This window comes from Ixodes scapularis, unplaced genomic scaffold (genome assembly GCF_016920785.2).
Source record: "Ixodes scapularis isolate PalLabHiFi unplaced genomic scaffold, ASM1692078v2 ptg001421l_1__unscaffolded, whole genome shotgun sequence".
NCBI classification, from domain to species: Eukaryota; Metazoa; Arthropoda; class Arachnida; order Ixodida; family Ixodidae; genus Ixodes; species Ixodes scapularis.
The window spans coordinates 1-27490 of NW_024610148.1; the positions used below are offsets into that span (position 1 = coordinate 1).

A 27490-nucleotide genomic window follows, 5' to 3' on the forward strand; every position below is an offset into this window, starting at 1 on the left:
GCAGTGGCAAAGGTGTCAGTGGCTCCTCTAGCGGATTCGGAGTCTACAGACGACGCAATGGAAAAGTATAGGCTCGGCGACGTCCTCGAGCTTTGCGAGCCCCGTTTTGTCACCTCAACCACTGAAACAATTCATTACAATCAGTCCGCTTGCAAAGCGGAATCCACTGATCGCAGCTGCAACGACAATTTTATAACAACGCGCGCAGAAACAAAGATAGAGCAGTTTATTTAGCGGTCCCAAACGACTCTCAGGGGATCACATGCGTTTGAAACGCGTCTGGGAAGCGGAAAAAACCCGTCTAGCTACTACACCTAAGTCGTAAAAGGTTCATTTTGATCCGTTACAAACTGCGTTGCCACAATTTCTTACCTGAATAGGTGATTATAAAGCGTGCGCAAAGAACGTGTTAAAATTACCAGAGCAAGCGCACCAGCCTCTGGAGTATTACAAAAACGAAAAGTAACCAGGAAATGACCGTGCAAACACTTTCCGAACCTTGCAGAAAAAATGAAATCTCCATTTCAGACAAAAAAAAAAAAAAGAAATGGGGAACAGTCGCGAACAATGGCGAATGAAACAAAGAAGTTAGCCGGACGACACAAAGATACAAATCACCCAGCAAAGACTTCGTTCAACGACGACGATCGCGCGGGGCGTCGGTAAAAGCATTGAAATTTAGCAGGTGGTGGTGTCCGTCGGTGTTGAGTTAACACCAAACAAAGCGGAAGCAACATGACGAAATTATTTAAAAAAAAGCTCAACTTTTTTTTTTAGCTACATGTTACACGTCTGTTTAATTGCTTTCGCGGCGTTGGTAGGAACTAAGAACAAAACTGAGGAAATGAATAACGTAGTCCAGCTCACACTTCCCGCTAATTAAGAGTCGCACGCTGCAATCTGCTACGTGGTAGCAGTGCGGGACCCTTTTTTGCTTTCGCATTTCTCTTCCCAGTCACTTTGGCAGGTTCTTTGTTTGTTCGCTTGCCGAATAAGTTCAAAGGTACATGTATTTGTTGACGTACATGTCGAAGGCTATCCTTGTACACCGTCCCTTTGTTTCGAGTGTCGATCGGCGGTCTCAAGTGCGGCTTCAGCTGAACTCTTCTTAGGTGCAATATATTAGCGAATTGTGTGTCAAAAGCACGGCTGATGTTACCGGCTAGGTGGCGAGCTAAGTCGTAAGATGGTGTCATTTTCTCATGGGAGCATTCCTTGCTCTTCAACAAAGTGCCGTTCAAGATGTTCCTGATTGCAGTTGGACTTAGCAAGCATGATGAAAGATCTGACTGGCTGCTCACCCGGGTACATAGGACTGGGTGTTCAGTTGTACATCTGGTGTGTCATTCGTTAGGTTCTCCGCGATCTCCGTGGAGTTGTCATAATCGTCTGTTGAGGCGTCAGTGGCGATTTTGAAGCCAGACTTGGGTAGCTCTTCCAGTTTAATTTGAAGTTGAAATTACTCCCGTTTGTTCGGTCTTCGGGAAGCGGAAGATGGATTTTCACCACATCGCAAAAACTTGTTTTTTGCAGTGGTAGGCCAGCACATGGCATGCCTGCCATCTCCAAGTATGAGCTGGTGTCATGGGCGTCCACAGAACTTTTTCCAGGGGGGGGCACCCGTGCACATAAAGGGCCGGGGAAAGGGGGGGGGGGGGGGGTTAAGGGAAAAGAAATTGCCAAAGATGCGCGATTTCCGGTGTAAACTTCAAGGATAAAAAAAAATATTAGAAACGGCAAGGGAAACTACCAAGCTTAAAAAAGAGACTGGATTTTGTTATTGAACAAAGCGTTAAGTTTAATTATTCAAATTGCAGAAAAATTATTAAAAAATATGTTGACAACAAGAGTGCCAAGTCTCTGTGAACGTGAGTTCACGGCTCACGCGAACTGATGACCAGCACACAACACAAAATGTTCACCAACATGCGACTGTAGTTAGTCTTCCTTGAATAACAGCTGCAGACGCCTGTGATTTTTCTGGGCAAATTGCGTGATTACACGGGTGATAAAGTCGTCCTTGTGTTTCATTACACGCTCCCGGTGTACGCTCATCATACAAAGGCCGTCCAGCCTATCGTTCCTCATAGTTGAACGTAGCCACGTCTTCACTCTCCTTAGTGTACTGAACGAGCGTTCGACAGTGCAGGTGGTAACTGGTAAGGCAAGAGCCACCTCGATGGCGTTTGCGACAGCGGGGAAGAACGTCTTTGCCTGAAGCAGAAGTTCGGGATAAGATATTTCTGAGCAGTCCCCAGTTCTGTTGAGCCACATCTCATACCAGGAGATGCCCTCTTCCTTGAAGTTTTCGATGCCGTAAAAGCCTTGGAGTTCATCGGCGAGAACAGCAAACTCAACGCGACTCAAGTGCTTCATTCTTGCTGGATGCAGCTGGAGAAGTCTGTAGCTCTTCTTGTTGCTTTCAGAAAAGCGGCGAGCCAAAGAAGCATTGAGAGAGTCCAAGTACGGCCCATATATTGCCACGCGGTAATACTCTTCCGGCAACTGTATCCCGTAGTTGTCTCGGTGGGCCTGCCGTGAGGCTTGTCTGGGTACAGATATCAACTCGCCTAGATGATTGGCCGCTTCACTTGCTGTCTTCATGATATCCGAGAACTGCTCTTCAGCGTTGGTCCGGTGGCCGCGAAAAATATTCTGCAGCTCAGTGATGTGGTTGTGTACAGAATGGAAATTCATGGATACACTCTACAAAATGTTCGTAACGGGTTCCAGCCGTGCGCTGTACTTCGCGACAATGTGCAAACAGACGATGAAAGATGAGCTCGTTGTTGCGCAGTGGAGGATATGAGCGCGGTCCCTCGTTGCAGCATTCGAGCTTGATTCCATTGATGCCAGGTCCTCGAGCGCTTCGACTATGGCCACGTAATGGTCAGAGAAGATCCGAATTGACTTGTATTTTGCAGACCACCTTGTTTCACACAGCATCGGAATGTTGGGCACCAATTTCCTTCGGAGCACGCTTTCACGGAAGAAGTTTATGTTTTGTTTGATGACCCCTATCGTGTTTCGAATTTCAGAGACCTCGTTCAGATCGTTGATCACGAGATTGAGTTTGTGACTTGCGCAGTGGAAGAATAGTGCCTTAGGAAGCTCTTTCTGTATTATTCTGTTTACTCCAGCTTCTTTTCCAGCCATTGTAGAGCATCCATCGTATCCCTGTCCAACGAGGTTCGACACAATCAGCCCGGCATCCTTCAAAAACTTCAAGATTGTAGCGGCGATGCAAGCGGAGTTCAGTTGTTCCAGCTCTAAAAATCCCATAAACTGCTCCCGAACGAATGCCTCGGTTCCCGCCTTGTCAATAAAGCGAATCCCTATAGACAGCTGTTCTGTTTCTCCAATGTCCGCCGTTTCGTCCGCAAGGACGGAGAAAGCCAACGCTGTGTTAGCTTCGGACACAATTTGCTCCCTCAGGATGTCGCCACAGATTGTGATGATCTCGTTCTGGATCCGGACAGAAGTGTACTTTGCGTTGCCAGCACAAGAAGCGAAGTGTTCCTGAAGTCGAGCATCTCCAGCTTCCACCCGAAAATCAAGGAGATCGTTGAAGACTCCACTGTCAGACTGCTTCCCGCGAATAGGCAAGTCATGCGTTGCGCAAAAGATGATGGTGGAAACTATAGGAAATGGTTTCTCGCGGTTCTTTTCAACTTGGTGATGCAGTGCTCTGTTCAGCTGCTGTGCAACGGGTAGCTGCTTGCTCATCATTACATTCATAAAGTCTTGTGAGGCTGCCATTGCTTCCTGGTGCCATTGGGACTTTACGTGATCCCTGCACGCCTCATGCATCTTTTTGTAGTTCATGAAAGCACGCACGATAAAGCTACCTTGAGTGCCGCGGTGAACATTCGGGGGAAAAGTGACGCAGTAACGGCAAAGGGCGCCTTTCGCTGTCGCTGAGTACGCAAGCCAAGGGGAGTAATCTGCCAGCCATTGGTAGCGGAAACTCCTTTTGACAGACGTTACATCTTTCTTAAAGTCGTACTTTACATCTGGCGTCCATGCGTCTTTAAGAAGGCGTAACTTCAAAGAGTCCGGGATGCTCGGGTGTTTAGCTTTGTCTAGAAACTCTCCCAAGTCGTAATTATTAAAGACCCGAGTTGCTTCCTTGCTGGTGTCACTTTGGTTTAAACCCAAACAAGGGGAAGGGAAATCATCGTAGTTTACTACGTCGTGGGAGCTCACCGTTGGTGCAGTCCCTCTCGTAGACTCGACGATGTCAGCTGCTGTCTGCTGATGAAAGCTTGCTTCACTTTGGTCAGATGTGGCAACGTTGAAACATGTCACACCAGGATCTTCAGCAGGACAACTTGATAACACTTCGTCACACATCCGCTGACGCTTGAAGAAGTGTCGAATGTCCATTGTTTCGGATCGCGCTAGGCAAAGGTGACTAGAGAGTGCCTCGTGGGAGATGGCGAACAGGCGAAATGGACGGATTGATTGTAACGGACACAGTGAACAGTCATAGCGGGCAGTAGCTTACGTCTTTGTAATCGTTGTTTGTTCAATTCTTCACTCCACGCCAGCAAATCCCAGCACGGCGTACAGAACACCGAAGCCCGCGCAGTACCGGCAGATCGCAGCCGTGTCGATGACTATGCGGCTATCCTGGTGTTTTGGTTGCTTTCATTCGTCTGAAGTGTCTGACACTCGTTCTTATACACAGAAAACAAGGCAAGGTAAATTATGTAACGTATTAAAGACTTTCAGCAATAAAAACAGCGTATATAATTAATTAACCTTACTATTAAGATAGGTAACAATTCATCAAATTTGGTTTCGGTTTGATTTAACTGGAATCTAAAAATGATGGCGTAGCAACTTAGCTTCGTTGAAACGGTTCCTATTAAAAGGTACTACTCCCTCAACCTTGAATGCAGTACAAGTTTTTCCAGGGGCGGATTTATGGTTCAGGTTTTGAGGGTTTGGGATGGGGGGGGGGGGGGGGGGGGGGATACAAAGAGATGTGAAGCCACGTGCGAATGGTACTTTGTTCCCCCGAAATGTAGTGGGCAATTTGATACAAAAACTCTACTGTACGATCTAAGAATCCAAAATCCATGAAATTCATAAGAAAAAAATAGCATCGAACTTTCAGCTTAGAATTGTCCTCTATCATAAATATCTTCAATAGCCAGCCAGTGTTTCCTTCACCACCGGGACCGGACGGGCTAGATCAGTCATAATATGTGACATGTAAAGTCGGCTCGCAATCCTAAAGGGCGTTTTGTACGGATAGGGCGGACTTCTTGTCATATGGAGAACTCCAGTGTGTTGGTAAAAGTTGAGTAGCTTTTTACCAATGCATGCTCAAACTAAAAAAAAGAAATGCTCCAAAGTTGTAGGGGGGGGGGGGGGGGGGGCAACCGCCCCCCCTTGCCCCCCCCTTCCGGACGCCCATGGCTGGTGTATGCCCGAAGGCGATTGGTTGATCAGCAAACGATGATCCATAGCAGATGCGCCGCCGTACTCAAGTAAAATCCGAACAGAAATGTATAAGGAGCTTACACTTTTAATATATTTATTAAGTATAAAAAGAACACATAAAAAGATTTACGATTAGAAACTCAATCGAAGGTGAGAACAGGTTATCGAAGACGACAGTAGAAATAAACATAAAAAACAACAAAGTTTAGGATAGTTCGGCACTTTTTTTTCAAGGTCACTGCGGTGCCCTGCAGTGTGCTCATTTTATGAGTGCTGACGTCGACAATTTTATCAAAGTCACTGCCATGTCGCGAGGTGGCCTACAGATAAAGGTTTCTTTTTTCTGTGCGTGCGTTTGATCTCTTTGTGTGTTTTAACGTAGAAGATGCAGAAGACCTTAGTCGTCCCGCCGTTGACAATCGCAATTTGTGCACCATATATAACGTGACCGAAATCACCTTTATTTGCGCTGCGACGCACTCCTCTTTTTTCTTTTGCAAGTGCGAGAAGGCTGCTTTCTTGTAACTGTGCTTTTATTAGTGTCAGTAATAACGTCAGATTTGCATGTGCACAATCAACTTCTTCCAGAGCAGACGGACATCGGAGTAATGTACTTGGTTCAAAATTGCCTTTTGCTTTTTCATCCAGAGACAATCTTAACGGGATTAGCCAGCAAACCTATGAGACTGAACGGTTTTAAGCCATACATTCATGAAAAATCGGAATTTCAACAACGAAACGATTTGATTAATGCGCTGTTCCCTCCAAACAGTATGTACCACCAACTAGCCCAACTACATGCCTTGCTGATTATTTTTTTTTATTATTTATTTATTGATACTACTATCTCCTTCGGGAGATGTGGTAGGAGGGGGTATATAATGTTGTATAAGGCATACATTTCTAGTGATTTTAGCACACGCGAATAAGGCCATCAATGTCATCATTATACAGTATTGAATAAAAAATTAAAGCAAAACAAAAACAACAACAACAACAAAACAACCTACAAGAAATACCGTCAATCGCAGGAGTTACAGAAACTGCGAAGGTTAGCAATGAGTGATGACTCAGATGAAGCATTTATTATGTGACTGGGTAGGGCATTCCAATCATGAATGGTCCTTGGGAGAAATGAGAACTTAAATACATCGACCCTACAGCTGTATTCTTGTAATGATCTACAATGAAAATTTCGCGTGGGGTAATTATGAAGAGCAGGTGAAATATATGTAGAGGTGTCAATATTGAATCGGTAGTTTAGTAGGTCGAGCAAAAATTTTAATCTTTGAAACATGCGTCTATGGGTTAATGGGCTAAGGCTGGAACACACATATAGTTCGGAAACCGGGTATTGTCTCTGAAATTTGTTCTATATGAAACGCAAGCATTTTCTCTGTATGGATTCAAGTAAATTTATGTTGGTTTTAGTAAACGGGTCCCAGACAACGGACGCATACTCTAATATAGGCAGAACAAACGTTTTATAGGCTGTTATTTTACATTCGATGAGGTTTGCTTTAAATTTCGCCGGAGAAACCAGAGTTTAGTTAACGCCTTGCGAACAATATATTTTATATGGGTGTTCCAACGCAGGTCGTTTGAAATGATTACACCGAGGTATTTATAGGAAGTCCCTTCGGCTAGGACAGTATTGTTAATGGAATAATTATAAAAAAGAAAACTAGTTTTGCGGGTTATATGCATGCGAACACATTTGTTAACATTTAGTGACATCTGCCACGAGTCACACCAATCGTGGATCTTGGATAAGCAGCTGTTAAGTAATGTCTGGTCACTAACACCATTTACCTCAGTGAAGATAACAACATCGTCCGCGAATAAACGTGCTCGCACAGGAATGTTAGCAGTGATTTCGTTTATAAAAATTGAAAAAAGTAAAGACCCAAGGACTGACCCTTGTGGAACGCCTGATAGCAGAGGGACTGGCGAGGATGCACTAGAGTTTATCTGAACGTACTGTTTTCTTTCTAGCAAGTAATTTTCAAGCCAGGAGTAGGTGATGTCGTTTTGCACGATTGATTTAAGTTTTAGAAGTTTACAGTGTGACACTCTGTCAAACGCTTTGGCGAGGTCAAGAAAAATTACATCAACCTGTTTAGAACGATTTAATATTTCAGCAAAATCATGGACGGTTTCAAGTAATTGCGTTGTGGTTGAAAGGCCATGACAAAAACCATGTTGATTCACATTAAAAAAGTTGTGATTTTCTAAATACGCTGCCAAATGTTTAAAAACAACGTGCTCTAAGAGTTTAGAGCAGTAAGGAAGCAGAGAAATCGGCCGGAAGTTCCCAGGCAAGAGATGAGATCCAGATTTGTGAACGGGAACGATCTTGGCAATCTTCCATTCTACATGAATGACGGACTCCGACAATGATTTTTTTTTTAATATTAGATAAAGATACTTTGAGCACCATTCTGCGTAGCGAACGAGGAACATATTTTGAATGCTGTCGTGACCAGCAGCTTTTTTTGTCGAAAGATTAAGCAACGCTGAAAACAGTCCATCGGGAGAGATAAAAACATCGGGTAACACTGATAGGTTGGGTGACAGGTTTAAACAAGGATTAATAAGAACAGTAAAGTTGAAACGTAGCTATGTTCTGAAAGTTTGGTGCATTGCCCTTTTTGAAGAAACAGGGTGAAGGTACATTCGTGGTTTGCCTGGCTTACGTATGTTCTGACAGAGTGCTTTCTTCAGGAGAGCCCTAAAATTGCACCCTGCAAGCTGTAACATCTGTCCCACACGAAGATGTTCTTCACTCATGAAGTGGCACCTATTTTTAACATTCAAAGCAGCGAATAACCGTGACAATCTTTTTCATTAGTCAGCTCGCACGGAGATCGGCAAAACCAATGCGTTGTGGAGAATTCGTCTGCTAGCGGAGACTCTGAGCTCGCCAGGGGCGCTGCGATCACTTTTCGCCCGCGATCCTCGGGAGTTGCCAGTTTTGGCTTACACGGTATTTGCCTTAACGCTGGACTGTCAAATTGGACCGTCAATTCGAACCTTTGCAGACTACAACCTGCCTTTTCGTCAAAACGCCGCGACTGGGGTTGTACCAAAACTGCCGGGAAATGTTTGGAGATAACTTTCCACGTGTTTTCTGTCTGACCGGTTCGCCTGGGAACGTGGATAGGTGCTATAAAAAAGAAAACCAGACACCGTCGAAACATGATCGCTTGTGCGCGAAGCCCTTTGGGTTGAATCCTGGGATACTTGAGGTCGTAAGATTTATTTGTTTTGTCCCAACATGATCCCGAAAAAACCTTGAAGTTGTGCGATCCACCCGCGGACCACGTTCAGTGCGCCTTCGCGATCAAACGGCCGCCTGATCGTTCAAAGTCTAATATTTTCTTTCAAACTCGTCCAAACTGTCCTCTGCTTGTTCAAACGACAGCGATCACTAGACAAACGTTGCGATAAAATATGCATGCCTCAAAATACGTTTAGGTTTGAAGGTCGTTTTCTGTAAGTAGGCTCGGTGTAAACTGTATATTGAAGGAGATGCCGATCATTGTTACCACTCTCCATCACCAACTTGTTTTTACCGAATTCCTATCGCTCAATTCTGCTTGCGATTTTCAGATTCGACGTCGAGCATCGCAGCTACCTACCGTACACGCTTTTGCAACCTGAGTGACGTCATGATTGAAAATTGCTAGCAGAATCTTATCATGTAAATAACGCTCTAAGGTATATTTTGCGGCGTTCACGCTGAATGAATCGACGCACGTCACATTATTTAGAAGACGTTCTGCGGTGTAACGAGCCTCGTTAATTTCGGTCAGACTACTGGAATGGTAAGGCAGGAAGACGTAGAATAAGCACTTCCAACGCTAAAAGGAGCACGGGGACTGACACCGACGCCGACGACATCAGATTCCAAGGGTTTGTTGATGCGGGTCATAGCGCTTCCTGCCAACGTCCCGTCGCGGATGCGCGGCACCAGTGGTGTACCGCTAGGGGAGCTCCTGTTTGTTTGTAAATATGAGATGGTGTATAAGGTGTGCACAGGCACTCAAATGTAGCATCCTGTTGCTTCCTGCAACTTCCTGTTGAACGTTATCCTTTCGAACGAAAGCTCGAACCTTTCCCTGCAAATACAATTTTCTTGACATCTGATTTTTGTTTTGTTTTTTATAAGCGCACTCGCATTCTTTTTAAAGCTGTTTTTGTATAAAAAGTAGTGACGGGAAAGCATTTACGCAGAAGGAAGGAGGCACCTGTTAATTGCTCAGTTCACTGAGCAGGTAACATGACTCAAAGGTTTCAGTTTTTGCTACTCCTTCTCCTCCTCTTGGTGAGTGTAACACTAAGAAAAAGTTTGCGTGCGAAGTACTAAAATTTGTAAGCTTAGTCTACTCACTAGATAAGATTCGCTTTGAAGTGACTCCACCTCAGGCATCTTGGTGCATAAAATCCTGGTTGCCACTTAACTGACACTCTATCCGAAATCGCAGAAAACGCCTTTTCGTTCACCAGAATATATTATAGTAATGACCTTGTGTGTTTGCAGAAATATTTAAAGAAGAAATAAGTAGTATTTATTTCTGCAAATCTTGTAAGTTGAGAATTATGTTCCCACCCGTGCGTTTCACATGGATGTGACTATATCACTCAACTCGACTGTCGAGCTGGTATAGTGATAAGCAAATAACAATCTTCTCTGTCAAACTCAAGATACACGGGATGTCCCCGTCATGTGTTCGAATATTAATTTGAACGTTCGTTTTTTCTCTACAGTGTTCGGTTCACCAAAGTAAGTACGCTCCATTCAGGTACTTTCAAAATATTTTATCATTTGCTACGGTTACGCCTTTGTTTCTGTTTAGTTCAGTCAATAAACCTTTTTCTCTCGGCCAGGGGGCGCTGTAGCGTTCACGAGACGCGAACACAAAAGGGGCGCCTTCGCTAGCGTCCGCGAGACGCGACCATTTAATGCTGGCGTGAAGCCGTGTCCTAGCGTCCCATCATGCACTTTCCACCTGTGTAAGCCGGCGTCTGTCAGCGTTCCTCCGCGTCTACTCATGGTTCCCGCCAACGTTACTAGAACAGCTCGGTTTGGAAACTGTCATGAATGCTGCCCTGAAAAAGTACGGCACCGATTCGTGCTCGAGAACCGATCTATTGGCGATCGCAACGCCGCCATTCCTCCCGCAACGGCCACTCGAGAGACTGCAGTGCCGCTTTTATTGGTTCGGGAGCACCGTAATCGGTAGCGTCTGTTCGGACTGCTATTTTAGCTTAAATCGTCCAATTAGGCGCCGAAGCGTGTACAGTGGAAGTTAGGGCAGCCAGCCCCCGGCTCCCAAGTGGACGCGCCGCGTTTATTTACCAAAGTTAGGACGGACCAAGGTCGGGACGCGCTACCTGAAGTCATGGGTGTGACATGGCTGACGAAACACAATATTAATTTTGCCGAAAAACCTCTAAACTAAATTTGTATCTAAACATCACACTCCCGTAATTCGGTACCAACCTCCAATAAAAGTTCCTACAAAAAGCTTGTTTCGTTTGTTTTCCGCAAAAGCATGCTTTCTAAAAGCTCACCGTGACTAGCTCACCGTGACCACAGTAAAGAAACGAGATTGCGTTGCCACTTTGGCACCTTGACACTGGGAGTTTCCGTACTCTGGGAACTTTCACTGACTCTAGCAGTAGCCAATAAATCTAATTTCATGTTTCAACTCGTCGCTAAAGGGTAGCGCTGTTATCGTATTTAGTTCGGTTTCGGTAGACGCCATCGGCCCTGGTTTCGAGGTTGAGTTTTCCAACTTTAATAACGTTGGTTTCCGCGCACTAACAGAGCGTTTGAAACGACGCAACGCTACGCACAGCGGAAACGCGACCTAAAAATATGCAATGTTGCTCGCCAGAGTGTTGTTCAAAACTTGAGAGCTGCAGGTCTATACCAATTAGAAGACAAGGCACACGTTACCCCACTCCCCTACACGTCATCCCTAGTGGCTTCACGTAGCGTCTCCTAGCTTGTGGCAGCATCGCTGCCAGCCCGTCTCACTGCGTCTCCCAACGAGCGCGACGCTGGCACAAGGCGTCGCCAAGACGGACACGTTTGCCGCTATGCTGCCACTCTCGTAAAGCTTCGGCGCGTTCGCCGCTTGGGGTGGTTTTGGATCCACTAATGATGACTGCATGAGCAAGCCTTGTCTTTTAAGTGGCATTGGCTCAATCGACTACCTATTGAGTGGACGGATTTTGGTTTCTAAACGCGGTGTCACTGGGAGAAATACAGCGCTAGATTGAGGGAGATGGGGGGCTAAGCAGATTGCAGTTAAGGGCTTCACCCCCGAGAGCAAGGGAACGGGGCATATTTCCTCTAACATTCTTAATAAATATATAAAACCTCCTATGGCGAAACTTGGAACGCCAGGTATGCGGCTGGTATTACTCCTGCACGTTTCCGGACGAGTGCATATTGTGAAAAGGCCGATCATTGTTTACAGTCGGGCGGAAACATTTCTGTTTACATAAGAAAGTGCGAAAGTGGGAAACGGTTTTTGTAGGGTGTGTGTGTGTGTGTGTGTGGGGGGGGGGGGGGGGGGGTGTAAATTACGAAGCGTGCGAGAAACACCGGTAATCTGCTCGAAGTCCGGGGCTCATTTACTGCTTAATGTGCAAACTATTTTTGATTCCGAGCCACCCGATTTTCTTCCCCACGCACGACTTTTTTAATGAAAGAGTGGGAAATTAAAAGGTCCACGGACATAAAAACAGTGTCGAACACCGACACTTTGTTGCGATATTGCTGGGCCACACTAACTTTCGATGCATTTTTCTCATTTTCTTTAGGATAAGGGGGAGGGGCAGGTGCTCATCAGTTTAGTGCCTCTATATTTCTTAATACGACCCTGGACCAACCCTTGGTGTTAACGTCTAGGGCGTGGTACTCAAAAAGTGAATGGAAAAAACCTAGTGGCGGACGGGCACTTGTGGAAGGGAGGTTTCCAATCGCGTCAGGTCAAGAAACGAGAGATTTAGACAATATTTTGTCCGAGATTCCTTTGTAGTTACTGCTTACGGACGCAACAATCTTAAATTTTCTTTGTTTTCTTTTTTGTCGTGTCAGTTGCACTGTTGATGCATCATACAAAAACGAAAAGACACTGTACTCGCTGCAAGCATGTTGACAGAATTGTCTGCGAACACACTTCGAGCACGCTGTAAGCATGTTTGCTTCACACGTGTGAATGTTTTGAACAAGTTTGCAGACAGTGTTTTTATATTATCAATGTGAGAGGACAACAGTATAAGGAACAAACACGCCTCAAATAGTGCCCGCACACTCTTTTGTTGTATAAGCAGTGCGACCGTGGCTTTAGGAGTAATGGCGGCTCCTTTCAAGTTCGAACCCAGATCTGCCTACCATAGCATTTTCCTCCTCGAATATAATGCTTTCCACGTATTTAGCATTTCTACAAACCCTAGGCGGTACGAGTCTCATTGTGAAATGTATTAATAAGCTTGTTTTCTTCTAGGCAGCGGCACCCTATTTGATCTCGAAGATGTGATTTACCAAGTCCTCGTGCGAAATTGCTCTTACAATGAAAGGCTGGTCACTTTTGATGTCACTGGAGATAACAAAACCCGAGGTCGCCCTGAACTCCTCGCCACGTACGTTATGCTACTCTTTATTTCGAAAACAATAAATTATAAAACGAACTAAGGTCACTTTGAATTAGAAGTACCGGTGTAACAAGTTTCAACGCCAAACTACAGATCCCTATTTATAACTACTAAATATGCGTTTCAAATATTCTCCTACGTGTATCAGTTTGTGCCGTGTTATGTACTTATAGGTGCACGTACTGCCGAAAAGCAATGATCAGATTAAACCCTCCCCCCAACACTAAAAAAAAACAAAAAAACGGCATTAGTCATTCGCATTCGACAGGAGACATGTTGTCACTTCACTAAGGTACGTGGATTATAGTGAAAAACGCTCACCGCTGGTGACATCGCTGATGCTAGGAAAGCAACGCAAGTAACACGACGGTTAAACCCCGAGAGAAACGACAACTGCTCAGAATTCTTAAGATTCGCGTCTTTTCTTCGCCTTTCCTTCAATAAACCGGTAAATGTATGTCATGTTTATGTACAAAATGCTAAATCTCTTACAAAACACGAGACCATTGAGTAGCTATACGTAGCGTCTGTTTTTCATGTTTACTTTTAACTAGAAGCACTCCTTAAAATATGGCTCTACACTACAAAAATCTAGTCGTAAAATACCTGTTATGCGTTCTTCGGCTGGCTTATATTTGGCGCCCTAAAAGTTATTTTAAGAACCCTACAAAAGACTTATTCGTAAGAAACCTATAAGGGGTTCTTAAAGGGGCGGTGCAACGATTTTCAGGCTTTGTCCAATTCAATTATTTTTGAAGAACAGAAAGTCGTATTTTCTTGCGAGCGCTAGTTCCCCTTCCGTCCGTCCCTAGTCGGTCGCCTTTTGAGTGACGTACTCTGGGGGATCACCTGGTTTCCTCTTGGGTTCTTTTTTTCAGAAACCCCAGCCGCTTCCTCCGCAATTTTCGATTTTTAAAGGATTAGCATCGTTCAAGGTCACGGCGAGCGATCGACGCAAAAAACGGTTCGCGGTGACGGCGAGTGTAGCAGCGGAGGGGGACAGGTTCTGTTCACTTCCGCGTATCCGCCAGAGTACGTCACACACCAGTCCCGTTAACCACCACACGCGGCGGCAGAACGGTAAATATTTTGTTGTCTTCTTTGCGACCATGCACCGTAATAGCGGTTTTTCGGGGCAAAGTGACGCCTTTTTGGTAACTTGCGCTTGGATAAACAGTATAAAAAAGATACAAATACAAACTGCCGATTCTTTCAACGCTAAAATTGTTGCACTGCCACTTTAAGCTCCTTTTTGATGCGAAAGAGTTCTTCGTCGCCCAGCTGCCCGTCTAGAACGCCAGGGTGCGATAGTGTTTGAGGCGAAACTTCCTTGACGAGCTGAAATAACTCTTGGGGCGCCAAAAAACCTTACAAGAACGAATTTTTTTTTTTTTACAGTAAATTGCGTGGACTACTTAGGGACGTTGTCGGCTCACTCGGACGGTCCTTGCAGCATCTGCATAGAAGCAAACTCCTAGAAAGTACAATGCTAATTGACAGACTAAACGATAACTCTGGTCGAGAGCGAAAGCAAACTAAAATATTGGTATCGCTTTAATGGCACGACATATAATCACTAACGGAATATTACGTCAAAATGAGGCAATGCACTCCACTAAAACCGATTTTAATGATTCACCCAGCTGCTCTTTAGCGGGCGGCAAGCGAGTTAGCTTTTAGTCGAAAAACACCGGCGCTGCACCCTCGTGACGTCACGTCTTGGAGGACCTGCGGTCGCTTGGTTGTACCGCGTACCGCAGCATCCTTTTGACGTCACGTCGCGGCCGTACTATGGTGCCTGGAACGCGTCTCCGACGCGTTCCAGGCACTATAATAGTTTACTGCTTCCAAAAAAGTGGTCCCTCGATTTCCGCCTGATGACGTCATAAAAGTGTCATGCTGTTGCCGATCGCGATCCTGGCGGCGTCTCAACAGTTGTGGTGTATATGACGGACGCCTGTTCTGCTGTAGGTCGCTCTCCACTGTGACAGTCCACGGAAGTTAAAGCAGCCGGCAGTTGGGACGCCGTGACGACAGCGACACTCGCGTTCGCTCGTGCTTTCCGCCAGCATGTCTAGGGCCAACCGCCAGGATCGCGACAGGCAACAGCGTGACACTCCTGCTTCTGTGACATCATTTGTTGCCACTTTGGGACCACTTTTGATGTATGGGCGGGATAGGGCGCTAAGCACACCAGTCGGAGACGCGCTCCAGGCACCACAGCCGTACGGCTGATGATCAGTGTTGCCATCCCTTTAGCAGGTAGTTTAGGTTGTGCCGAAGACTCCCGAAACCAAAGTTTGAGCCGTGATATTTTTAAAACAACACGCAATATCGAGAACAAAAAAATATACCCCGTAATTCAGGGACACTGCTTTAGCTGAAAACCAGTCCCGATCCCATATTCAAAAATACTGACTGGAGTTAACCTTTAGAAAACGCGAGGCATATCGAGTCCCGCGCATCTCATTATCCCGCGTCAGCCAATGAGATCGCTGCATTATATCGATAAGAATGCCGAAGGACCAATCAGAAAGCAAGAGGCGCAAACATGATAAGTCCGGTTTTAAGCTGTCAGCGACTATGCGGGCCGAAACCGAGGAAGAGGAGGAAGCAAAAGCACGCGAGGACGTCAGAACACTGAGTTCAAACTGTTTGTGGGTACACACAAAAAAAAAAAAAAAAGGAATCCGCTCTTAAAAAGTGGTTTTCAACGGCCCAAGAAATTTTAGAACGGTTTTGAGTCAAGCACTATCGACCCCCGGCGCAGTAGAAAAACAAGTTGGGGATTAAGAACTCTTTCGCGTCAAAAAACGAAGCTTTAAAGGACCCCTCATAGGTTTTTTACGAAAAACTCTTTTAGGGGATGCTTAAAGTAACGTTTTATAGTGCAAGAAATGGACGAGCCGAAGAACCTGTAAGAGTGTCTTTACGACGAGATTTCTTTTAAAGTGAACTCTAGCCCAGATGCCTTTGTCTCCACTGTAATTGTCGGACGCGTTCGAACCGGAACGCCGGACGCCGACGTTCCGGTTTCTAACGCGTTCTACGAGTGCAGCGGAGACAAAGGCGGCTAGCTTGGCGTCTACCCCCTAACCGTTCCAATCAGAGCTCTTGGCGTTCCGATGTCCCTGCGTGCTCTCGTCTCCTCCTGTCCCCCACTTTTCGCTCGCACATATGCAAACTTGAAACGCAAATCGTATTTTTGTTTTTCTCAGTTGAAGATACGCGATGAGCTTGGATGAGCGGGACTGCAGCAAGCGCTAGAAGGCGATGGATCGAGCAGCGTCAAAAGTGCATCGTCACGGCGCGGCTCTGTTCCCTTCCTGTTATCGGCTCGACCAATCGCGCGAAGTGTAATGCGGCGTGATCCTGCGCTTTCTTCCGTGCCTGATCGGTGTATCCGGTGAAACACAACGACGACCAGGGCCGATTCACTTTTGGCGCCGCTCGATTAGCACCTCCTAGACAGCTTTCAAGCCTGCGCGTCACGTGACATGACGCCACGTCCCGGAGGCCTGCACGGGCGCTGATTGGATGCGAGTGCCGCGTCCGCGTTCGCGTGGGGCTCGTTTCCCTATCCTAGTCCCGCGTGAACGCTGACGCGGCACTCGTATCCAATCAGCGCCCATGCAGGCCTCCCGGACGTGACGTTATGTCACGTGGCGCCCAGAATCTAAATACATTTTCTTTTTTGGTAACGAAGTAGCGACATAGTTTTAAGAAAAGAAACAATTAACGTATTTTCGTTACGTTGTGATGAAGTAACGCGTAACGGTATCTAGTTACTTCTGAAAGGGAATGGGCGTACAACACGAGTTCCCTACGTCGTTCTCGTCCCAGCTCGCACCCGCGATTATCGCAACTAGAAAACGTTACATATACCATAAGGTAGATCTGAACAAGGCATGTCGGTATAGCCAAAGTGATCCCCGCACGAACGCGTTATAAGGCGAGCAGTATTGGAAGCATTAAGAATAACGAGAAAACAACGCGTTACTTTCAAGTCTGAGGAAACGCGTTTCTTTTCAACCACAGTATCGAGTAACGTACTAAGTCACTATTTTAGTAAGTAACGAGTAATGGTAAGAAGTTACGTGATCTCACTAAGGTATGCATGTTCGAACAGCGATCTGTGTTCCGTGATAAGTGCTCAGAAAAGAGCCTCCGCAAACCTCATGGCTTTTGCTTTCTTAACTTGGTCTTAATAACTTTACCACCTCTCGTGTTGTCTTTGTTTGTTGTTGCTCTTTCTTTTATGAGTGGTAGAGGTGCGTTGGATTTGTGGACTATGTTTGCCTTCGATATATTTTTTTCATATTTTTTTTAAGAGTGAGCGAGCACAAACAGTGCAAATTTGTTCCGGAACACTATAAAAAGTACCGCTATATTTATTGATGTAATTACTACTAATTGTTGTTTCCATCTGGGACTTGAAGCATTATCTGACGAACGATATTATAGTGAAGAATAAAAACTATCGCTGATTATAGTTTTAATAGCGTTGGCAGGCCCTACGAAGATTAATCTTATTTACAGCTACGGGTAGCAGTATACAGCTATGCCCTGAAGTGTTATCGCGTTGCAGATTAAAGCTACAATCAAACTGCTCGTACATTACACAGAGGGCGTGGTGTTCCCTGCAAACACAGTGAAAGAATTATCTGCGACCGCACCTCAAGCGTACTCGGAGATTCTCTGCTTTGTACATATGCGAATATGTCTGCAAACAGTTCGTGTAGGGCCCGTGTCACTGTACCGCCATGGAAAAAAGAGGCCTTAGCGCCTCCTGACGGTCTTTTGTACGTGGCGTGAGCGCAGCTTAACGGTACAGTTTTTTGACGCAGGTACCCACCAGTGAAGATCAAAGTCGGCCCGGTGGTCTACCAGGCCGCCAAAGTAGAGTCTCTAAAGCTGTCTGCTGTATACGTACAGATTTTTCACAACAACCAGTCTGGTGAGGGGGGTAAGGCGTACATATCGGAACAAGTAGAACACGAAGACGAGTACATGTGGTCTGTCACCAGGGGAGCGGATTTCACCGCTAAGGCCAAGTTCAGTATAAATGTGCCACTAATTTATCAGTTCTCGACAGAATTTTCGACAACACTGACGACAAGCTCTGGATCTACCAAAATCGAAACACGCACTACGCGACAGCTGATTAAACAAGATATAAAAATACCCCCAGGAGCCACTCTCGAAGCCAAGTGGTATGTCAACGAAGCACAGGTGGTGCGTACGATTTGCTATTTTTTATCGATGTTTCGTTTAAAAGTTACTGAAATATCACACTATGTATATAGGGACACCGTTGTTGGAGCCACCTTTCTGTGGAATGACAGCAATAAAGTGAGCACAAATTTATAAGGGCACAATAAAAACATTTTGATAAATATTGGCACATCGAGACGCCACGTTGAAGCCACCTTCCGCAAATGTTCTCGCATTTTATGGTAAATGACCGGCAAAACCTTTCAATTCTAAAAAAAAAAAAACGTTATTATAAAAGAAGCAGGTACTCAAAACCCAAATGTTTAATTTATATACAAATGTCTTAAGGGTTTGCACGGTGAAATCCGGAAGTTACTCATTGTCTGCTATGGTCCCGTAGAGAGGGCCAGATTATGGTCAGATGTGATAGTTATTTCATCAAACGATCCCCCGCCCCCCTCCCCAAATATTCGTTAAATTATTCATGAACATGAATACAAAACTTCACGTAAAATTTCGCAAGTATGCATGGCTTGTCGTGTCGTGACCTCACATCAGACATGATAACGTCAGAGTCACGGACGTTGACTTACTCTCGGTTTTGGATCAATATGGTTGATGGTGTGTACAACGATCATCGTCCGAAAATTGAGCTTCTCTCAATACCGTAAATCTTGTCTTTCTTAGAATGAAGTTATTTTACTAAGACAGCAGTCAAGAGCTGTCGTGGCACTCTTAGCGTGACGTTACGTTTTGCGGGTGCAACCTGAGCAGTTGGGTACTGTTTAAAATTGTATTACTTGTGCGGCGGAGCAAAAGAAATTCGGATATTGGTAACATGATATTTCTAAGAGCGATGATAATATAATTTCATTGTTTTCTGAAAGTAAAAAAAATTATCAGAAAATTCATTTCAGTAAATATTTATGGAGAGAGTTGTACTTTTCTGGCTATTTAAAACCAATCATCACGTAGCTCTCAACATAAAACAAAACAGAGCAAGTGTAGAACTAGCTTCAGACAAAAAGGTCGACTGAATGCGCAAGCGCAGTAAGAAGTCTCGTAACTAGGATGATCTGTAGGTCTTCTGCGCGTCACTAATGTTTCCCGGCAGCATTACTGATTGTCCAGTACAGAGAGACCACCGCCACGTTTAGCAGTGAAGCTACTAACAGGGGTACGGAGCTGGTGGTGTCATTACTGCATTTCAGTTTTCTCAAAGTTAGATTTTACGGAAAACGTTACTTTCTTATTTTTTTTTTTTGTGTAGCTTTTGTGATTTCAGAAAAAATATGTTTTCTCGAGGCATTTTTTTTTTTGCCTCGCATACTTGGGGTATTTTGATCCGAGCTTCTGACAAAAAAGTACCTGTAGAACAGCCGAATATATGCGTAAATTCTCAAAGACTTGCTTCAGATGCGTAAAGTCAGGGTCACACTGCTCAGAGAAAAAACAATCTGCAAATACGAGTCACCGCAATATCCGTGGTTCAAATTCCGAGTGCCAAACTTCCTCCTCGAACTCGTTGCCATGCGGCAATTGAAGCACGGACCTCGCGTTAACTCGCGTTCAAATCTCTATGCAGACTCTCTTTTGTATTATGTACAAGCAGTGTTACCCCGTATTACACCGTGCCCCGGATTTAACTTCTCGGACCAAACTTAAAAATGCAATAGCTTGACAAGAAACTTTATTAGGACTCGTAATTGTATCACTAGTTTAGACGTGTATATTTACGTTTTTAATAAATTTTGAGGGAAATCAGTGACCATCAGAAATTTCGCCGTGCCTCGCTGACGATTTAACCGAAACTTGGATCACGCAATAAATCTTTGTTTTCATTATGTTGTATCTCTACAGGTGGTCCCGTGGGTGGCAGACATCTTCGTGAAGGGTTACGTTGCAGCATTGTTTGAAACGCCCGACAAGAACCTAACATGGAGGTACTTAGACGTGCAAGGGTTCGAACATGAACACTTAACAAGAAAAGGGAAATGCGTCACGTTTCAGGCTTTGGGGCTGTTCCAAGCAAACGTAGCTCAGAGCTACCACCTCTCCACCACTCAGAAAAAATTAGCGCAGCGCACCACGAGCCTGGCAAAATATACTTTTGAGCAAGAAACCTCATGAACCACGACCGAGTGGATGGAAACACGTTTTTGAAATAATAACAGACATACTAATAAAAACAGTTCTAAACTTTACTTTGTTTGCGAGTAAACGTTAAAAAAAATCTAAAAAAAGTATTTTGTTGACCTTTTGTAAAGAGCGTTTCTTTTGTTTAGCCGCATGGAAAACTCGAAACAGGTCAATTTTATATTAAAATTGTGATGTCAAAGAATACTTTGCTTTAACCCCTGACAACCTAAAAACCCAATCCTTTCCTTCAGTTGACTTAAGCCTTAGGTGGTCTTTTAGGTGACTATAGTTTCGTCAGAATATCAGGTGAGCATAGCGAAGCACGAAGCGCAAGAGAAACTAGAATAATATAGAAGGGCAAAGTTCAATTAGGTTTTGCTTTTTATCCAAAATAATATTTGAGGAAAATAACATGGATTGAAAAGGTGCTAATAAGCTGGTGCTACACATTTGAAACTCTACCAAAACTCGAATTGATTATAGTCACAGGCAGTCAAGAAACGTAGAGCGAAGCCTATTTTATGATCTCGCTATAAAGTTCCATAAATGCTTCGACCTGATTATTATGGCCATGAAGGTAAATCACTAGTTTCCTAAGATTTTAAACTCGCACTCCTAGAGTCAAACTCAGACCATAGATGTGGGTGGAACTATGATATATTTGTAATGAAGAAAATAAAGGTGACCGTATAAAAGGTGTTATAAGAAGCTGGTAAACTCGCTCCCACAAAAAGTACGCATCGAAAAATGAAAGTTTTATAAATTAATGTTTTCTGCCACTGGGCAATTAAGTTTTATATAATTAGGCCAAAATTAGTTTTTGTGTTTTATTTTTAATTGTTTCGAGGTATGGTTTCAACCAGTGTTGTACGGAACGGCGTTCCAAGGAACGGCGTTCCTGGAACGCGTTCCTTTTAGGAGGAACGAAGGAACGCCGCCGTTCCATTTTGCATCGGGGGAACAGGAATCGAAACTCGTTACGTTTTTACTTGAACGGAAAAGGGAACGGCGTTCTTTTTTTTCGTGTAGTGGGGTATTTTGTTTTTAAATTTCTAAGAGGGAAATTTTAAAAGTATGAAAAAATAGTTTTCCGCAGAGCAGAATCTCGTTAACTTCTTGGTTACTTATCTTAGGGTTTATTGTGTGGTCCTCGTTTAGTAACAGTCGGGTGCAGGAAAGCTAGTGAACAATGTTTCTTTTTTCAGTGCCCGAGACTGCGGTACAAAAAGGAAAACTTTTAAACAAAGGAAAATACACAGAAGAGGGACGTTTCAAACTCGGCTAATTTCTTTGCTTCCACGAATCCTCAGACACCTAGAAATATAAAGCAGAATATGAACATAACTGAACTTTCACAGAGACCCTGAGTTACAAGAAAAGAACACGTTACCAGTCATTTAACGCACCCTTGTATCCCGAACGAGGAGATACACAAAAAATACCTTCTAATCCTTTTCCCTTGTCCCCCACCTTTAAACGGAACAACTAATCCAACATTCACGAACAAGGAATTGTAGTTTTCAAGACAGACCTTCCAAAAGTCCTACTCCCATCTTCATTTGATCGCTTTGCGGACATCAACATCGAGAAGCAACTGTTATTAAGTTCGAACAAGGGACTTTGTTAGATTAAAACGCCTGAGGTTGTTGTAAAACGCTCATGCAATGTACATTTTACTCGTCTGAATTCGTCCACCACATACACGAATATGGTTAAAAGCTAAAATTTTTAAAGGTGAACATATTTATAATTGAAACCCTGCTTCGCTTGCTTTCTTCTCTTGGTGCCCTTCCATCAGGGTATTCAAATATGTATGCTGCCATTTGATGGGATAGATAAAAAAAAACAAAAAAACTTTGATCTATCTAACTAAATATGGTATTCAGCAAAATACAAATGTAACGTATGTGTAACGATACGTTTATTTTTTTTAACTGCAACGGGAACGAGTTATTTTTTCACATCTAGATCTTGTAACGGGAACGCGTTCCAAAAATCAGAAGAAACGAGGAACGAGCTTTCGTTCTTTTTTTTGAATAACATGTACAACACTGGTTTCAACATGTACCAAGATTTCAGGTCATCATCAAAAACAAATAAACCAGCACACTTGTAGGGAAATCCAGTACACCCGCAGATATACAGAGTCCCGAAACTTGACTCGATTTGGACGCCTTTCTAATTCAATTTTGGTTTCCCTATCAAAACGCATCTCCATGCCGGTGGTCTGTGCTGCCCCGTGACAAGACCGCCGGGCAATGCCTCCGGGCATTTCTGCCTGACGTAGCTGAACCCAAGAATCAAAGCTTATCTTTTGAGTGCACCTCGAGCAGCTCAGTGCACCATTTCGACGCCTCGAGCCGCCTTCGCCACTTCGAGGGACGCGAGGGGAGAGTTGCGCGCTTTGGCCACTTGGAGCAGGACCCTTGGAGCAGATATGCACTCTTGAAGGGTAGGTGGCTGGTCAAGCCATGGACGGACGTCTACTTGGCAAGCAGAGCAAAAGCTTTTAGCGAGCCCTGTGAAAGTCGAGGCTTCGAAAACCAGCGCACGAGCTGAGCCTTTAGCCCCGCACTCGAAAGACCACATTGCAAAAGCAAGCAACTGTCGTCCGGCATTCCAGAACAACTCCTTTTCATCAAAGCACATCTTCCCCACCAAATTTACAAACGTCCCGACTCCCTCACTTTTGCCCCAAATGCGGTGTATACCCCTCCATCCCTCACACCTACTGGTCTTGTGACCAGACAAATATACGTTAATAAAACGAGCAACTAAATATCCTCTTCCTCGTTACTCGTTTAAAAAGTGGTGACTAGGTAGGTTACTCGTTACTCATATTAAAAGTAAAGCGTTCCTTCTTACTATGAAACGACACTAAATGTGTTGCTTAACTGTAGTAGTAGTTGCCCTTCCGATGTTTACATACTGAATTGCCCCATCGAGCAATATGTTGTTTGGAATCAATTAGGAATTAGCGTTGCCGTGGTTGTAAGCGCCTGTTATGCATTTACGTAAAGCACAAACATTAAAACAAAAACATTGACTACTCCATTTGATGTGCTAGCTAGTTGCTGATATTAGCTTTTTTATGTTTTAGCTCAGAAAGATCCGTAGCTGAAACGTTCTTCTTTAGGTAACAACCAAATTAGGTAATTGGGTAAATTGGGTAGCTTAAGGGCGAAGCTTAAAGGCGTACTCCGCCGATTTTTGAGCTACCTCAACTAACTATATGTTCTGACTCCCCGGCCTTTACCCTTTCTGGTATGCTATTTAGTATCGTGAAATTCATAATAGTTATTGCGAAATCGGCAAATGAAAATCATGCAAAAACAAACATTCAAATATACCCGCCCTTTTCAGGGCCGTGACGTCATTGGAAGGTCAGCTTGCCAGTCGGGCGAGCAGTCTAAAAAATAGAATATGCCAATCATTTGTTGCGTGCTGGAGCGCGGGGACTGGAGCGAGCTTCCAAAGCATTCATTTGACACCATGAAACTGCTTCGAATCAGTTGGGAACAAATTCTACAGTCCAAAGAGTGAACCCCTGCACTTCCACTGACGTCACTTTTTCATTGTTGCCAGTAGACACTTTCAGTTTGAAAAACACGGTGAGGACCAAAATTGTAAATTCAATAACTTCGTGAAAAAAAATATTTTGACCTAATATTCGGGATACTATTTTGGCGATGTTGTTCGGCGAGTTTACCAAAATTTCAAGCAAATCGGGGGCCATGAAGAAATCGGCGGAGTTCCCCTTTAAAGGGGCACGAAACCCTAAAGGATATATTCTTAATATTTTCTTAACATTTTTATAATATTTAATAACGGCCTTCGTAAAACATATTGTTAACGCAATCGCGAACGAACTACAGCCCTAATTTTTGAAATAGAGAGAGTCGGAGCCCGGTGTGATGTCGCTTCCTGGCCTTTTACCCTCCCTCGAAAACATGGCGGCGCTGCCGGCGCTCGGCACATGTAGCACTGGTATAATCGGTGAATCGTGGAATCGGACGAAGGTATCTTTTTAGGTGCCCGACGACCTCTCAGACTTCGAAAAGGAGATCATCAAACGGCCAAAACAACTGGGTTTGGTGTCTGTATACCGCAGTTTTCGGTTGACTCCGCCGGGGCAGCTTTTCACGAAGAACGCGGCTGACGTGACTCCCCACGTCGCTCACAAAAGTTCACTGCGCGTAATCTTCAACCTCACACCTTTTCTAAGAATTTGAGATCGCTGAAAGGGTCCTAAAATATCCGCAAGCTCGAAAGTGAAGCTTCGTCTGCTCACAGCGAGAGGCGGCAGGCACGGAAAAGAGAGTTTGATCGCGGGACACGGGCGAACATGACACTTCGGATTGGGGTGGTTCGGAGGCGTGAGAGAAACTCGCGTTGCAGGACGATTCAATCTTTGACGTCACTGCACTCGCGCGGACGTGCGGGAACTTCAAATTCGACTTTGGGATATTGTTTGTTACTTCCCAAATACTGAGGTGCCAAGTTCCGAATTTTAAGGATAATGCATCGCTTTTTAATCGTTTCGGATAACTAACAAAAAATATTAGTATGACCTGCCAGTGCCCCTTTAAGCGTTCTCCGATTTTTCGTATAGCTTAGATATTCTTGTAGTAAGGCACTTCAGGTGAAGGGGATGTTCTTCCACGTTGGTCGAACGGAGGAAAAGGCTTGCGTTGGGCCTTGGATACAGTGAGCAGATCACAGAAAACTCATAATTTTCAAAATTCACAAGTCCACTAGTAGACACATACGAATAAATGACAGATGACTAAACGAATACACGAACACTTGGACAACTCGATTCGAGGTCTTGGCCACCATCAGAGAGTGGCTCGTATCTATCTGGCGGTACCGAATTAGAGACTCCTTTCCCTATCTCGTTCGCACTGTTATGAGCTTCCGTCTGTCCCTCTGTCACGCTTCCCCGTGAGGGTCGACGTTCACGTGCGGCGCTGGAGCCCTGGCACTAAACTGTGCCGGGAGTAGGAGACACAAACGGTTGTGGCCTCCGAACACAACGAATCATCCCTGGGGTACGATTTTTGTGACTGCGACAGCGAAAGCGCGAGATTTAATTGCCCTCTCGCGAGGCGGGAAAAGATAGCGTTCGATCAGACATGTACATGTTACTGGAATGAAGTAACTAAAAATGTCGTTAATCATTACTCACTCAAAATGTAACTAAGTACATTGCTCATTGTTGAGATTCAGGAGGAACGCGTGACGTCAGTTTGGAGGTAACGCGTCATTTTTTTGTTGCTTTGAATGCGTTATTTTTATGAAGCAATAGTGGGAGTGACATACACGACAAGCTGAAGTGATCGCCCGCTCGGGCAGCAAAAAAAAACAACGTGATGGAGAGGATGGACAGACGCCACCGCAGATGTTTTGAAGCCCACCTAGGCTGTTAAACAAGCGTAGAATATCCTATAATGTTGAGAATCAATGCAGATTGTTGGGCTAGTTGGTACTGGGAATTTGACGTCATGATGGCGCTTAAGACGAGGACAAAAGGGAGACAGACAACACGGAGCGCTACTTCAACTGTTTATTTTTGAACAATAGGGGGGGGGGGGGGGACATACATACACTCACACCGCTTCACCTCAGCCAATCCCGGGCCTCACCGACGCTCGCAAAAACGCTATCTCTTTCTCTAAGAGGGCAATGGAGGCAACGTTGACACACTGTGCTCCAGACTGTTTTATCAAGTCTGCTTCTGTTATTTCCCTGACCGTCTTATCCTTGTGTCTGGCTAGAATCGCGCACGTGTTGAACAAGGCCTGCATCCACAATCGTGACAATGAACTTTCTCTTCATCTTTCAGTTCATTGTCACGATTGTGGATGCAGGCACTTGTTCAACACGTGCGCGATTCTAGCCAGACACAAGAATAAGACGGTCAGGGAACTAATAGAAGCAGACTTGATAAAACAGTCTGGAACACAATGTGTCAGCGTTGCCTCCATTGACCTGTTAGACAAAGAGATAGCGTTTTTGCGAGCGACGGTGAGGCCCGGGATTGGCTGAGGTGAAGCGGTGTGAGTGTATGTATGTCCCCCCCCCCTATTGTTACAAAATAAACAGTTGAAGTAGCGCTCTGTGTTGTCTGTCTCCCTTTTGTCCTCGTCTTAAGCGCCATCATGACGTCAAATGTTGAGAAAGCTGTCTTTCATCAATCTACCGATCATTTAATAGCTTGAAGTCAGAAATGTTTACCAAATAGAAACATTTTTGTTTTGTTATAATGCTAAGGTGAAGTATGATCCCTCTACATAAAATTATGGTTTACCAGGTGGATTGTTATTGTTTCATTCCTCACCATAGCGTTCGTTTACACGGATGACATAATTCTTACCGGCCGATGTGGATATTAAGGAACTTTATTAAAAATGGCAAAAGTACATATACATAAATATTTACATTACTATTTAAAGCCGAAAAGGTCAAGAGGTGTCACTGTAAGAAAGCGGTAAAGGCAGCACTGCAACTAAACCGTAGCCGCTCGCATCGGTTTGCAGTAGAAACGAACAGTTGGGGTCTGAGGGCTTCAAAGTATAGGAAGTGGTGGCGTTTTTCGCTGGAGTGTTTTGCGTTATTCGCTCATCTTTGTGCTTTCATGTTGCACTTTTATATCTTTTAAGTCAACATGAACCAACTAGATCACACCAAAGTTACTGTCGGTGTCACTGTCAGTAAGAGCTATCGCCGTAACGAACGACCAACCTGCAATATGGTGAAACTAACCGGTCATGACCTGATGTATTTTGGAAATCCCAGGGCCTCTCATTTCAGTCCTGTCGCGTGCCGCTTAACCTTGGGCTGCGTCGGGCTGTGCGCCTGTATCGATTTGCATGAAGCACCTTCTTCATTCCGCGCGGGCCGTCACGCCGCAAATTAAACGTATACTTAACCAATATTTTGGGTGAAAATTGTTCGTCGTAATGGTATCTATGGCACACCAATTACTTACAGAGTACGTTGCCATGGGCGAGAT

General features: G+C 44.6%; 2 protein-coding genes across 2 annotated transcripts; one reads left to right on the plus strand and one right to left on the minus strand.

Moving 5' to 3' along the window:
- Positions 1-2706: 2706 nt before the first annotated feature.
- Positions 2707-4386, minus strand: LOC120847681 (zinc finger MYM-type protein 1-like). Its single transcript, XM_040219539.1, has one exon. The coding sequence runs from the start codon at positions 4384-4386 to the stop codon at positions 2707-2709; it is 1680 nt and encodes a 559-aa protein (XP_040075473.1).
- A 5347-nt stretch (positions 4387-9733) lies between these two features.
- On the plus strand, positions 9734-20466 carry LOC120836191. Its single transcript, XM_040219535.1, has 5 exons — positions 9734-9778; positions 10222-10237; positions 12975-13110; positions 17970-18357; positions 20197-20466. Exons 1-5 carry the CDS (start codon positions 9734-9736, stop codon positions 20464-20466), a joined length of 855 nt encoding a protein of 284 aa, XP_040075469.1.
- The last annotated feature ends 7024 nt before the right edge of the window (positions 20467-27490 follow it).

Coding starts and splice junctions, on each gene's coding strand:
- LOC120836191 (XM_040219535.1), top strand. CDS start 9,734: ATGACTCAAAGGTTTCAGTTTTTGCTACTCCTTCTCCTCCTCTTG. Junction 13,111..17,969: donor CGCCCTGAACTCCTCGCCAC/GTACGTTATGCT, acceptor TTTTTGACGCAG/GTACCCACCAGTGAAGATCA. Junction 18,358..20,196: donor ATGTCAACGAAGCACAGGTG/GTGCGTACGATT, acceptor GTATCTCTACAG/GTGGTCCCGTGGGTGGCAGA.
- LOC120847681 (XM_040219539.1), bottom strand. CDS start 4,386: ATGGACATTCGACACTTCTTCAAGCGTCAGCGGATGTGTGACGAAGTG.